Raw genomic sequence first — 14,667 nt, 5'->3', positions numbered from 1 at the left:
GTCTCACTCTTCATTTTTCTCTTTTCACTGTTGACAGTTGAGTCCACTGTTGAGAAGTGAGACGTTTCCAAACGACCCTTTTGGCCAAACGGCCCTGTCGGCCAAATGACCCTTTCGGCCAAATGACCCTTTCGGCAAAATGAGCCTTTCGGCCAAATGATCCATTCGGCCAAACGACCCTTTCGGTAAAATGACCCTTTTGGTCAAATGACCCTTTCGGCCAAATGACCCTTTCGGCCTAAAGACTCTTACGGCCAAATGATCCTTTCGGCCAAACGACCCTTTTGGCCAAATGACACTTTCGGCCAAATGACCCTTTCGGCCAAATGATCCTTTCGGCCAAACGACCCTTTCGGCCAAATGACTTTCGGCCTAATGGCTTGTTATGCCTAGTGGCATTCGGCCAAATGGCTTTCGGCCGAGTGGGTTTCGGCCAAATGACCCTTCCCCGATTTTGATGCCTCCGGAAGCTCCCCCAAAGATCCCGGAATTTACCTCAAGGTGGCCAATACCCCAGAATACCATAACCAAACGAGCAGAACAGTGATAAAACCAGGCCAACACAGCAAAAAAAATACGAAATGGAAATTATTTTAATTTTTTCTTCGCTCAGGACGATCTCCGTCGTCTCCGGAAATATCTCCGTCATTTTTCAGCCATATTTACATGTTTAATGTTTATATATCCTTAATAATCGTCAGCTCATCAATTTTATAAACTGATCCTGAAGTTCCTCTAGAAGTTTCTCCGGAAGTTCCTCCAAGAATTCCCCCCGGAAGTTCTTCCAGAAATTCCCTCGGAAGCTCGTCCAGAATTGTCTCAGGGAGTTGCTCCAGGAATTTCTCCAAAACATTCTCCGGAAAATCCTCCAGGAATTCCTCCTAAAGTTCCTCCGGAAATTCTCCAATTCACCATGAAATCCTGCAGAGGTTCTTCCAGAAATGCTTCTGGAAGTGCCTCCAGAAATGCTTTCGGAAGTACCTCCAGGAGTTCCTCCGAAAGGTCATCCATGAATACCTCAGGAAGTTCCTCCAAGAAATCCTCCGTAAGCTCCTTCAGGAATGCCTCAGGATGTTCGTCCAACAGATGATTATGTAACTTAATGCTACGTTAATTTCTTAAGGAATTCTTCCGAAAATTTCTCTAGGAATTCCTTCACAGATTCCTCCAAGAATCTCTCCGGAAATAAGTAATTCCCCCGGCAATTCGCACGGAAACTTCTCCACAATTTCTCCAAGAATTCGTCCAGAAAACACTAAAGAATTTTTCCGAATTTCCGAAACACTAAAGAAATTATCTTGTAAACTCCTCCGACATATCATAAGGTAATTACTCCGTAATTACTTAAAAATGTTCATGAAGAAATAATAATTTTGTTCTCATACTGTTTTTTGCGATTTTCACTTAAAACAATGATCATTCATCTGCTCAACGCAGAAGAAATAAGTAAAAAGTTCTTGAAAATTGAATTTTTTATTGCCCAAATTCTAAAACGGAATTCATAATCGTCACATTCAAAGACCCTTGACCCAAACACATAATTTATAATTATGTCTCCGGGGCAATGAATACGTAGCGATAACTAAACAATCAGATATATACATTTTTGCAACATCCTGCGGCGATAGACCAATATCCCGCAAGGAGGTAGCTTTCTAAGATTGCTAGCTCGGACAAGATCAACTAATCGGCGGGGTTATCCAATTGCTAAAATATGGCGGCCAACTATTTCCACTGTGCTTGCACGGTGCCTGAACACTGTCAACAGTTATTGACCTTACACGCCGGGCTAGCATTTATTGCATTTGAGGTTTGCCGGAATTTCATAGCGGTCGAAAAAATAAAACATGTTCATAGATGATTCCATATTATTTTTGTTTCCACCGTAACAGAATGATAACAATCATTCTCTCCCAAGACAAAGTTTTCGAAGTATTTAAAGAGATAATTTTAAAAACCACGAGGAAATTGTCACTATGTGGATCAATCATCAGTTTTGTTTTGTTTAAAGTGCAAAGACCATGCATTTGATGGCCACTGTTTTTGGTAGACACCGGCAAGTTAGTAGAGGTAGGTATTTACTTTTGGCAATGCGCCACCGCACCGAAGAGGTGGTCTCTCACGTTTACGCCTCGTTCGGTGTGGGTCAAGGTCGCCACTACTTAGCAGGTGCTCGAATTGATTGAGTAGCCAGTCAGTGTTAATTGAAGTGACTTGAGAGTTCATTATCCGGTACGCATCGATGCCCATCTCATACAATAAGTGCTGGTGGCATTGATATTTACGAATATTAAATCGTACTTATGACGACCACCGAAAACTGAATCAAATTTTGGTAAATCGGATATAAACACTATGACGCGGTTGAATTTTTAAACAGCTCACGAGCAGCCCCAATGACGATTCCGTTTTCATTAGCGATCGACATAAGAAGCACGGAATTGCCGCCGGCAACTTCCAGTTGAATATAGGCGAACGAATAAAGGAGCTAATAGCTTTTGGCAAACTGACATTTCCCATTCTACCATCCATCGTCCAAGTGGCCAATTTGCTTTGAGTTCCTTTGTGTTTCCCATGAGGTCGTCCTTCATCAAAAATACGGTGCATTCAGGTTTACACACAGCGCAGCGTGAAGGGGTGATATGTAGTTGAAAATGGAATAATGGATAAAGAGAATGTACTTACGTCTTTCGTACGCTGCCCAGGAGGTTCCGGCAAGGACTGCCAGGCAACCGATCACGCTCCATATAGATGTCGTTCGGTGATGCATCGCGACGGTGCTGCTCATTCGCTCAAGTCAAGGAAGAACTTTACGGACTCACGTGAAGGCGATATGCTTCTTAAACGGGCTGGTAATGGTCGATTGTAAAACTATTGATTGCTGTGCTTTCCACTACTCGACCTCTCGGTGAAGCGATTCGCTTTTCGTGGATCCGACGCTTCTTGTTTGTTGCTGTGGAATCAATTAATCGGATGGGATATGGATCGAAGATGAGATTTATTTTACTATTAGAAATGGCTTAGCAGCAGTCGACTGGAGATACTATGGAGCTTGAAAAGGGATTGAAGAACCAATGGTTTTGTTTTTGCTTTTTTAGGTCAAAAATGCAAATAAAGGGGTGCTAAACTAGGACATCCACCGAATAAATCTAAAAGTTTTTTTTTCTTAGAAGTTGTGCCTGGATGGCAGCAGCCAAGAACCTTTAGAACAAAAAGTAATAATTATCACAAAATAGCAAACACCTGAACTAGCATTGATTTTACTGTTAAACCATAAAAATATCTGTCTAACTGGCAGGCATTTTCTTACAAAATAAAAAATGATTATACCCAACCAGCTGTTAGACTGTTAGATTTTTTAACAATTTTGTATGAGAACCTTTCCAAACTGTTTAAGAACTAGACATATGCGAACTTGTTAGATTCTTCTACAAAAATGTAAACTCACGAACGAATATTGCAAGAAAAGCTTGCAAAATAGTTAGTAAGGTATCATATAATATTTGAAAAATAATCTAGCATTTTCGCATATTCCCAGTTCTTATACAGGTTTTGGTAGATTCTAGTACAGACAGGTAGGGGAAGGTTGCGTGGGAGTGCTATCAGATTAGACAAATCGACGTTTGAATCTTTGTTTACAAAATCATATACGTTATTTTTGAATAAGTACCCAGATTATGGTTTGCGCTAAAAGAGTGGCAACCACCGAACTGGGAAGACGGTTTCCATATCACATCTGAACCCTCCTTATCTAACCCATCAACACATGATACCAGGTCCTACAGCTTTACTTTCTACAGTGGGGCATCGAAATCCGTACACTTAAGCACCTTAGTATATGAAAATGTCATTGGAAAATAGGAATCGAATGTAAATAAAACGTTTTTCATTGAAATAGGAGCATGAAGGCTTCTACTTTTGAAGTGTTTCACATTTACTCATTAAAAACTACGAGAAACATTACCAAATAATGAATAAAGTCAACTACTTCTGACTCGAAATCCGTCCACTGTGGACGGATTTCGAAACAAGGGATCCAAATGCGTACAGCTATTTTTTAACTGAATATTTAAATTGAAACAGTGTGATTGACTGAACTACTACTGTAAATAGTTCAATACGCACCTTGAGAAGCGATCCCTTGGATTTGTATTCCGCTTATCTTATGTAATGATTCGCAATTAGCAAAGAAACACAGTTACTTTTGGTGCAATAATGCTCTACCCAAAAACAAAATGGCGCCAAAAACTCCGCGTTTGGCGGGTGGCGATTTGTTTTTGATTTTTGCTGTTTTAATTTCAAAGCCTTCTTTCCATTTCTATGCCCTAAATGCTTACTGCCAAGTATCTGAACAGTACAAGATAAATTATTTCTACATTAATTACCTTTAACCCCCTTTAATTTATTAATATCTCATGAGGTGGACGGATTTCGGTGCTGTACGGATTTCGGTCCCGCACGGTATATACAAGGACAGTGCTGGCGAACTCATTCTCGATCGTTAATAATCGAACGAACATATAGAAATAAGCTCGCTTACGATTCTGTAGGAAAACTTCATCAATGAGTCCGGCTGATGTGAATCGTTCGTGAGTTTTGAAACCTTGAGTTTCTTTCTAACACTGTCAGAGAGAAGGCATGGCCATATATTTTACGTTTAATAAAATGGTCAACGGTACCAGCGAGGACTGACCACTCAATGACCGGCGTTATCAATCCGATTAGTAGGGTAAAAGCTCCAATAGTCGTGGGTGTTTCTATTGTTGCGGTAGTACAGATTTTAGGGAATCAACAAATTAATCGCAGCAACCCACCGTACCGGTCTGTTAGTTGACCTGTCAACAAAATACGATAGAGGCAAAAACAACATTGGAATTCCTTCTAAATTGGTAAAGTATCTTTAAAATAGCTTATATTTTGTCTCCTTGCGTCAATAGTTGGGATAGTGTTCCAATCGTTGCGAATCTCATACAACCTATGGGATTCGCAACTATGGGAACACAAAATGCCGCAACTATTGGAACACAGCGCCTATAATTTGAGTAATTATTTTAGGTAACAATAATGGATTTTTAAGCAGTTACGCCTTGCTCCATATAGAAAAGAAGTAATTGAGCTTCCGGATACACTCTCAAGGTAAGGAAAATGTAGTATATATGAAGTATAATCGAGCAATCAGTGCAGGAGCGTGCTTAGTTTCTCCACTATTGGGCCTTTTATTATAATAGCACAGTATTTAACATAACTATAAAATTTTAAAAATAACACCTTTATAGAGCGTTTAAAAACTAGTAATATCTACCTAGTATAATTGGAGATATTTTAATTTGATTTTTTTCTAACAACTTGAAACAAATGTTTGCGTTGCCTCGGTCGTAGTATTCTATAAATTATGAAAAGCGACGGTTTGTTGCTGATTCTTAGGACAACAATTACATCACTTATTTTTTCATTTAGTAAGTATTTCAGATAGAAGTACTGATTCATTCCGATGAGGGGTACAATCGTGATGCTTTCATGAGAATAATAGATTCGTAGAGTCAATTTAGTAGCTCTTCTAAAAAAAGAATTGGAATTGGGACAGAGGATCAAACTAATTGATTATATGTAGTCAAACATTTGAAAAGGGCGTAACAGCCAAAATTTATTCCTTCTGATTCTTTGTCCACGCATATAACTATATATATAGACGAAGAATTAGAAGGAATAAATTTTGGCTGTTACGTCCTTTTCAAATGTTTGTTCTAGATATTACATGAACTAACACAAAAATCCATCAAAATAAACCTGACATTGTGTTACAAATATCCAACATTTTGTTTAAGTACAACATACAATGCTTGTGACGATCCAACCCAAATTTTTAGATGCTCCATACGAGTTGTGTAATATAGAAAGGAGGAAAAGATGATTGAGAATGGCAAATTTTCACATTACAACATTATTGGATCCTCCCCAAGATCTTTCACTATTGAAAAAAAAAACTTACGCTATGAAAAATCCAAAAAATAAAAAGGTTTGTAAGTTAGTAATTGGGAGGAATTGAGTAGATTTAGAAAATAATCTCTTGCTTCCGAAGCAGTCGAACCAACAATGAGTGTTAACAGTAGATGAAGATCCCATTACATATTGTCGACATAAAAGTATTGAACATATCGCCAAAGCCAAAACCGGGCCTGTGCTTTTTTACATGAAAAAACACTGTTTCATCCACTTAGCGGCGTTAATTTTTTTTTTTGCCTTGAACAGTATGAATGAAAGGTCTAAAATAGCTCTTATAGTTGAATAGATATTCTTGGCTAGAATCCTTCTCGAGCCCAACATGCTGCGAGCAAATCGGATGAGTATATGGTCGGGATTCTGCCAAATCGCACCAAGCGCCCACCATTCTATTTTTCTGTCCAAGCTTTCGTTTAGCATATTTAATTGCTTGTCATAAGACAAGTTTGTACATCTCCATTTAGCTCCACTACTTGATTGTATCTTTAACTAGAGGTGTGCGCCGGTCCTATATTCGTCGGCGGAGGCGTTTGTCAGAATTTTCGTCGGTAGCCATTTAACCGGCGCGGATGCGGAGGCGTGAATCGGCGTGGCGATTTTTTCTTCAAGTTTTTTTTTAAGATTTTCTTTTACATTTTTTTCGGTATATTTTCAAGACAATAAAAGAAGAAGCTTTTGAATTTCGCATGAAAAATTTAATGAACTTCTCCAGAAAAATCTAAAAGTTTTTCCAAAATTTGGAAAATATTTTCGGATTTTTCACGAGAACTACTTTGAAGTTTCGAGAAATCTTTGGAATTACCGAGAGAAGCTCTTTGAAATTCCAAAATAAAATTGTATGTAATTTCACCAGAAAAATCGTCGCAATTTACATTATAAACTTCAGAATTTTCACAAAAAAATATTCTCAATTTCTACAGGAAAAACTTCGGAAATTTACGAAAAGTTCCTGTTGCTGTTGTTCCTGTTCCAACGATAAAACAGTAAATTCTTAACAATTTCCGCGGGAGACTCTAAGAAGTTTTCAAGAAAAAATCACTGGAATGTTCACGAGAAATTCTCCTTCCGCGGAAGATTGTTCAAAATGTTTCAACGAAAAATTGTTTGAAATCATTGGATTTCTACGGGAAATTCTTTGTACAGTACACGTTTGACAACTGAAAGTCATTTAACCTAAATGCTTTCAACTGTATTTCGACCGTTACATCAGTTTTGCAGTTATCGAACAACTGAGCTTCAAAACGATGTCAAAGTCGATGATAGTTGCATACTGAACAATCAGGTGCACTTCTATTCTGACGTCGTTTGACAATTGTTAGACGTCTAGGATACGTCGCAGTTATTGAGCGTCATTTGATAGCTGAAACGAAACCATCTTGCAGTTATCGAACGACTATTGTATTGTCCATAAGTTTTTTTTTTTGGGAAATTCCATTGGCGAAAAAGTTGTTTTGATCAGCCCAAAAATGCCGTTAGGCCAAAATTGTCGTTTACTGGCTACGATTTGCCGATGGACTAAACCATAGAATGTCAGTAGCCTGTTGAAAAGGCCTTTTATCGAACGACTTCCCTATTTTTTAAGTCGATATTGGCCTTTAAGCCAAAAGACATCCAACCAAATCCAATTGGGCCAAATTGAACGTTTATCCGAAACTGTTAGCAGGTCGAAAATGGCTTGACCAAAAAAGTAGTTTGACCGAAAACGACATCCAACCGACATGGACATTCAGTCGAACGGGAAATTTGGTCGAAAAAAATCGTTTAACCGAATAGATCATTTGACCGAAAATGTCGTTTGGTAGGAATGGTAATTTGGCCCGAAAATGTCCTTTCTGCAAAACAACCCTTCTGGCCGACCGGAATTTTCTGTCAAATGTCCTATTCGGCTAGACGTATTTTTGACAAAATGATCAATTCAGTACATTTTTGGCCCAAATGGCTCTTTCTGCCAAATGACATTTTCTACCAAACGGCATTTTTGATCAAATGATCTATATTCGGTCAAACGACTTTTTTATCCGAACGACGTTTTCAGCCACATGATCTGTTAGTGTAAACAACTTTTTACAAGTCCAGCCAAATTTTCCGTTTGGCTGTACATTGCTTTGGGCCAAACTACATTTTCGGTCAAGCCAGTATCGACTTAAAAATAGAGAGGCAACGGTCAATAGACAAAAATACCATTTCGTCGAACAAGTGGCCATTTCTGACCATATTACCCGTTAACTACGAGGTTCAGTCATTGAAATTTGGCCGTATGACACGTTGGACCAAATGACATTTTCGGCCAAATGGCCTATTCTGCCAAAACACTATTTCTGCTAAATGACATTTTTGGCCAACGATCGTTTCGACCAGACAACCTGTTAGGCCAAACGGCTTTTTTTACATGAGTTTTTAGGTGTTTTTGTTTTTTGACCTTTTGTCATAGATTCGTTTTCATCAATTAGTTTTCGAGAAATGAGGGTGGGCGAAAACTAGGTTGAGGGCGATTTATGGGTGTTTTACTTTTGGGACTAATTCGACTGGGAATCCGGTCACATTGTTTGCCATTGAAAATTGGTCCGATCGGACATTGCATTTCGGAATTATTTAAAAAAGAGTCCAAGGGTCCCTCCTTGAACAAAAAATGGAATCAAGATTTTTTTTCAATAAACAGTGGCAGTCAATGGATGCAAACAATTGTAAATTGGTGGAAATATTGGGATTTATCGCTCTAAAGTAATTTTTGACCTTTATAATGCACGAGAAAGTCATTACTATTAGATAGATTAATCTGGGTTTTTTATACATCCTGGTATACAAGAACGATAAATATTATATATTCGTGGAAATATTCAAGATTGTTATTAGATATTATATGCAATCAGCCTCTCTTGTACAAAAATATCTCGTTCAAATGATTCAACCCATTTTTCGACACTTCCTCGTCCCAAAACAATGAAGTTATCGTTTGATGATAATGATGAGACTGTAGAACATTTTAATAAGAAGTTATTCGCATCATGTTTTTGTTGCTAACGCTTATTAACTTTTAAAAATATCGATGAAGCTTTCAGATCCAACTGTTTCTGGCAAATTGACGCTAGTTTGATTTTATTTCATCAAAATTAACATGGAACAGTTTTGCTTGGAACGACAGTCGAAATATTTAAAAAATCGAAAAAAAATATCCAAATAGTTGCATAGTGATGCGGACTGCTGAATTGAACTGACTAGAGAGTGTGTTTTTTTATTAATATTTTTTTTATTATTTTTTTATTAAAATTTGTCGATGCTTGTTTGACAATATCTAACACGTCGGTGAGTGGAACTTAAACGGATTTTATGAAGCACAGAGAAAGCGAAGGTGATTCGATGGCGGACTTTTTATGAGATCATTTTCTTTGTATTATAAATTCTTGGCTCTGAGTTATAACACAATCAAGTCGATTGATAAAGCAAACCTTGAAGAAAATTATTACAGTTGTGCGTAAAATGGAAAAATGGAAAATTTTCAGCTATGAGTGAAAGCTCTTAAACAAGGATGTTTTCGATCATTTAGAAATTGGGATTCGAACAGTTGATAGTTTGTCAAAAATTCATTCTAGAGTCGAGTCTCCGTCAGTGGAATTCAAACAACAAATTATTGGGAAGAGTTGTGAAAAAACCTTTTCACTAGAAGTCCACCACACAGCACATTTTGAAATTCAGCCTCTGGAATGAGTTGTTGATAAACTGCTACATGATCGATAACATCCTTGCTCTCAAGCATTGCTTTTAGGTAGGTGGGTTCAGATTGTTCTAAGTCAAATCAGCTCAAATTTTCAGAGAATACTCAGTAGATAAGACAGAATCGAATGAGTTCGGTAGAGACAAATTGATTGTTTGAATCACGCTGCGAAACAACAAACTAATGCAATTATTTGCTCTGTTGTAAACATTTTCCTACAAAAACATTTTGCGAGGAGACTGCGATGAGAACGGAACCCACATTCCGCAGGACAATACGATTGAATGTCTGTTGATACCAACCACACGACCACGAAGCCTACATACTAAGAATGATGGAGCTGAACAGAGTTGTTCAAGAGGCCAAGAGCTTAATTCCCTGGACATGACAGTGATATCCAAAAGATGTTGCACTGTGGGAGCAGAATCAAAGTAGTGACTGCTTTTTGTCCCCGGATGGCCACCAATCAGACCTCCGGAAGATTTGGAACGGGTTTATTGGCAGTGTTTTGTTAATCGTTTATTATACCCGACTAGAAGAGCATAACTAAAACTTAACACAATTTTAACATATTGTGATCTTTCTAACTTATTTTGATACAATTTTGTTCTTAGTAGCCATTATCTTTCAAATGTTGTAACAGGATTTTAACATAATAAGATTTAAAAAATGCTTAATACCGAATTGCCCAACAGTAGGCAATTAAAATAGATGTAGCAAAGTCTCCTGCCATAGATTTTGTGACATCTATGACATGACGCTGATATAATTTGAAAAAGTTGTCTAATTTGTAATGTTCATAGTTTCATGTTCTTGAAAAATATTTTTGTTCAGAAAAAACTAATATTTCTGAATGTCGATCACAATCTGGAGAGCTATCACGACCTGTAACTGCACAGTAAACAATATATTTTGTATCTGATTCTGTTATAAATTTTTAACAAAATATGTTATTTTTATGATAAAATTGTAACAAAATTTTATAGTTTTTTGTTTCGAGTAGTGTAATTTTTGATAGAAATTTAGATATTTTAACAACATCCTGCACCATATTTCTAACAAATTTTGTTATAAAATTTTTGTGTAACATAATAACATATGATGATATAATTTTCATATGACCTTCTAGTCGGGTAGCAATTGTGGTTGTGCCAATGCCTCAAAACATCTAGAAATTATTATCAAGCTTTTTATGGAAATATTGTATTAAAATATTATAAAATTGTAAGATTTCAATACAATGATTGTATTAAAATCTTCGGAATTTGTATACGTCGAAATTTTATACAGAACTGTATTATAATCTGCCATCTGCTGGTTGAGTGTGGGAAATAGTCACTTGTAGGAATACGACCTAGAGAACTACGGTTGCTCTTCAGCTTCTGTTATTGACAGATTATCTGAAGAAGTGCGACACTGCCAAAGTCAATGAAAACTATTTCAGTGTTTGCTCTCTGCGCTACGCGAGAACGAGTTGTTTAAATCTATCAATTGTATACGTGATATTAGTTATCCGGGATCACTTGGTTGCCACCAAGCCCAAGAAACATACGTAATTTTATTTTAAACGCTTGCTGGCCACCGATGGACAATGAAACTAGCAAGCAATTATTAATGAAGGCTAAAATCAACAAGCCGGACCTCTCTAAGAGGAAAGATGAAGGTCGGTACATTCCTTTGAAGCTTTCAGAAAGAACCATTTGATGGAATTTCAGGGTCTAGAAGAGGTGACTATTGATTAGGCGTCCACATGACTGAAAAAGTTTTTAGAATAAGTCTAGGTCGAAATTTAGAACCGGTCTCCTTTTCGAAACTTCTCGACGATCTCTTGATGGCATTCCTGTGTCAAGGTATACTCATGACGTTGTTTTTGCCATCACAATGTAAGAGAAAAACCTTTAGCAAAAGTCGAAGCTGTATGATGATAATCTATAACTGAATAATACTTAAATGTGCAGGGACATTCTATACATTATTTTCAAGTATTATGAACATATTTCGTAGTGATTCAAATTATTCACAACATTTGACGAGATTCCATTTCGATAGGGTAACCGTACCCTTAGTGGAGGTAGCACCAATAGTGGAGGTAGTGGGGTTTTAATGAGATTTATCATATTTATACACTTTACGATTATTTCAGTTGAAGCGTCGTGCTTTAAATATCCTGTTAAATGCAACTTATCTTAAGATTTCGCTTGAAAAACTATTGAAAACAATGATTTTCCTTAACAAAATTGACTCCCTTGCACCTATAGTGGTGCAACTGTACCAATAGTGGCGAGACTCATAAGAAACCAATGGATAGCACCACTATGGGAACCAAAATTAATTTTTACCGCCACTAAAGGCACAGTGTACCCATAGTGGTTAAAGCAATATTTGATAATTGTTAATGTTAAATGACATCTATCTCATTTTTGTTAGCAAATTTATTAGTTTATCTATTGGCTAAGATATTAAAGCTGTAGATTTCCCACAATTATCAATTTTTAAAAAATATTTTCGTTTGTGGATCTACTAATACCTCCACTATTGGTACCGTTACTCTATAAGCTATATTTTTTTGACATTTTGTTTTTTAATTTAGCAATCCGAAATTAAGCAACAAAAACAGAGTCAGCCAGTTCTAATTTGCTCCCAATTCCGCAAAATTTTGTTAAGAATTATCTGATATGACAACTTATCATTTAGTACCTATATGTACGTAAAAGAATATAAATATATTTGAATTTGTGAACAATTGATTTGAAGGGTCGCTTGTATTTATCTTAATTGGCACGCATTTGGCAGAAAAAAAATGCAATGGCAGACATAGAAAAACTTTAGATAAATAATTATGGAAATTATGAAAATAATAAATAATATGAATCCACATTGTTAAGAAGACCATTTTGCAAGTTCCAGTTGAAATGTCGAGCCATTAAATAAGAACAAGAAGAAGAAGAAGAAAAAGAAGAGAATTTTAACGGAATATATATTATAAATTATATATTCTCTCAAAAATACCAATATTCGTAAACGAAATAATAAAAAGTACTAGAAAAATAGAACAAAAAATCATTAAAATACATAGAAAAAATCCAGCTTGTTTTAATAAGGATGTACTTTTCAAATCGAAAACTGAAAACAAATAAAATTTTTCCAAAAGAATATGTTAAAAATTACAATTTTAGGGTGCGAAAATAAAATTTCATGAATTTCCTCAACATTGTTCCGCAAACCCGATGAGCCTCTGAATTCTATTTATTTTAATATTTATATATGTTTATGGTTGTTGGAAACAGTTATCGTTAAACATTTTTAACGGCCTAATTTAATTATCCATAAAATTTTATTGTTTCATTCAAAGACCATGGTATATTATATTGCATTGGTCTATTTCCGTCTTTACGTTTTGCTCAGTTTGCTATTAAAGACATCATAATTAGACGACGAACCTGCATGATGCGCCATTGCCAATGTTCGGCTAATGAATCATGTTATTGCTGTTTTTATAGCTCAAGAATGACTTCATTGATCTATTGGTAAATATGAAATCATTCAATTGCCACCACAATTGTAACACTATTTTTACATAACACCATGTTCACGTATCAAATATTGAATTTTAATCGCCGTTCAGACCAGACATTTCCTTTCCTGTAGACCAAATAAATGGAACATAAAAAACTCAACCAATTTAGATCACAGATAAACTGATTTATAAGCCAACACCCGTTTCAAGCTGTGACAATGAACAAAATGCAAAATTTAAAACCCCCGAATCTGCATATAAAAAACCGAAGAATGCATAATCGCACACTTTTCAAGTTTATTTTTTTCCATAACTCTCGACTGCTGCTGCCGTGGAAATCGACCGTCAAAATTTATAATATTGTTGAGCACGTTAAGCATATTGAGAAGTCGCGTTGATCCATCCAACGTTTCCTCCAAGCATTGTGCATGAAGGATTATTCCGTCACTTAATATCTGTACGAATCCTAAGAATGAAGTCCATTGTCTGCACACTTTATTCACTATTACTCGTTAGTCTTCACTGTCCGAATCACTTTCGGTTTCGTTTGAAATGTATGCAGCTTATTAATAGTCCTCGTTTTATTTTTACCCAAAGCGATTATCCTTTTTCACACAAACTTTATTAAATGTCACTGGTCACACTTTTGCGATTACTAATTTGCTCAAAAATTCCGCCTCATCCTACGAGTTTCTTCGGAACCGTCCACACCCCTAGTTCAATATATTCGTATCACCAAGAGATGCGCGCCCGAAGGTCGGCCTTCATCGGAACTTCACCTTTTCTGCAGTTTTAGTGTTTTTTCTTCTTCTTGTATTGCTTCAGAGGATATCTTCTCGGCCAACACCATGCATCAAGCACAACACTCGGCAACCGTCAGGGTGTACAAGTTTTTACTTTAATTCCGATCCAAAACAGATATGGACACTCTCGCAAGCGGTAAGCCTTCACGGTTCCAAAGGCAACAAAAAAATTAAAGAAAATGCGCAACTCTAAAAAACGAACCAAAAAATAAACTCACTCGCAGCAACAGCACTCTCTTGTGTAGCACCTTTGGACAACAAATAAAGAAGAAATTATGAATGCTGTACACTTTTATATAGATTTTTTTCGGAGCGACAGGTATCAGCGGTAGTACAAGCACTCTAACTGACAGCAGAAGCTCTACAGTGCACACATGCACCGGTGCTGCGGTACGACGACCAGTCAGATATAGCAACCCAGTCGAGCTTTTAGGAGGCGACTTCTAGTTGCGTTGGAGTTGGAGCAGCGTTCTCTCCGGTGTAAGAAAACGCCTGACTGAGTGGACGAAGTTCTCTCGCCGGTGCGTATAGGGTGAGCATAGTATACCGATTCTCAATAAGTATTTAGGGTTAGTATACCTCGATATGTTAACCAGTGGCGTATCCAGAAGTATCATTTTTAATATTCTATAATA

At 36.7% G+C, this 14,667-nt stretch overlaps 1 protein-coding gene across 4 annotated transcripts in view; it reads right to left on the bottom strand.

The window, feature by feature from the left end:
• LOC134220209 (protein takeout-like) overlaps nt 1–14,407 on the bottom strand; it is a 63,384-nt gene extending 48,977 nt beyond the window's left edge. The window contains exons 1-2 of one of the 4 annotated variants that reach the window (XM_062699200.1): nt 14,251–14,407; nt 2,686–2,953 (exon numbers count right to left, since the gene is read on the bottom strand). In XM_062699200.1, coding sequence (XP_062555184.1) covers nt 2,686–2,788 — 103 coding nt within the window. In that variant the 5' untranslated portion in view covers nt 2,789–2,953; nt 14,251–14,407. Of the gene's footprint in view, nt 1–2,685; nt 2,954–13,820; nt 13,935–14,008; nt 14,156–14,234 lie in introns of those variants that run through there. The other 3 variants (XM_062699201.1, XM_062699202.1, XM_062699203.1) reach the window with 3 other exon arrangements.
• Between the last annotated feature and the right edge of the window lie 260 nt (nt 14,408–14,667).

The sequence above is a fragment of the Armigeres subalbatus genome, chromosome 3 (genome assembly GCF_024139115.2).
Source record: "Armigeres subalbatus isolate Guangzhou_Male chromosome 3, GZ_Asu_2, whole genome shotgun sequence".
In the NCBI taxonomy this organism is placed as follows: Eukaryota; Metazoa; Arthropoda; class Insecta; order Diptera; family Culicidae; genus Armigeres; species Armigeres subalbatus.
Note: the sequence above shows the minus strand (reverse complement) of the source record. Positions and strands in the feature narration are given on the sequence as shown.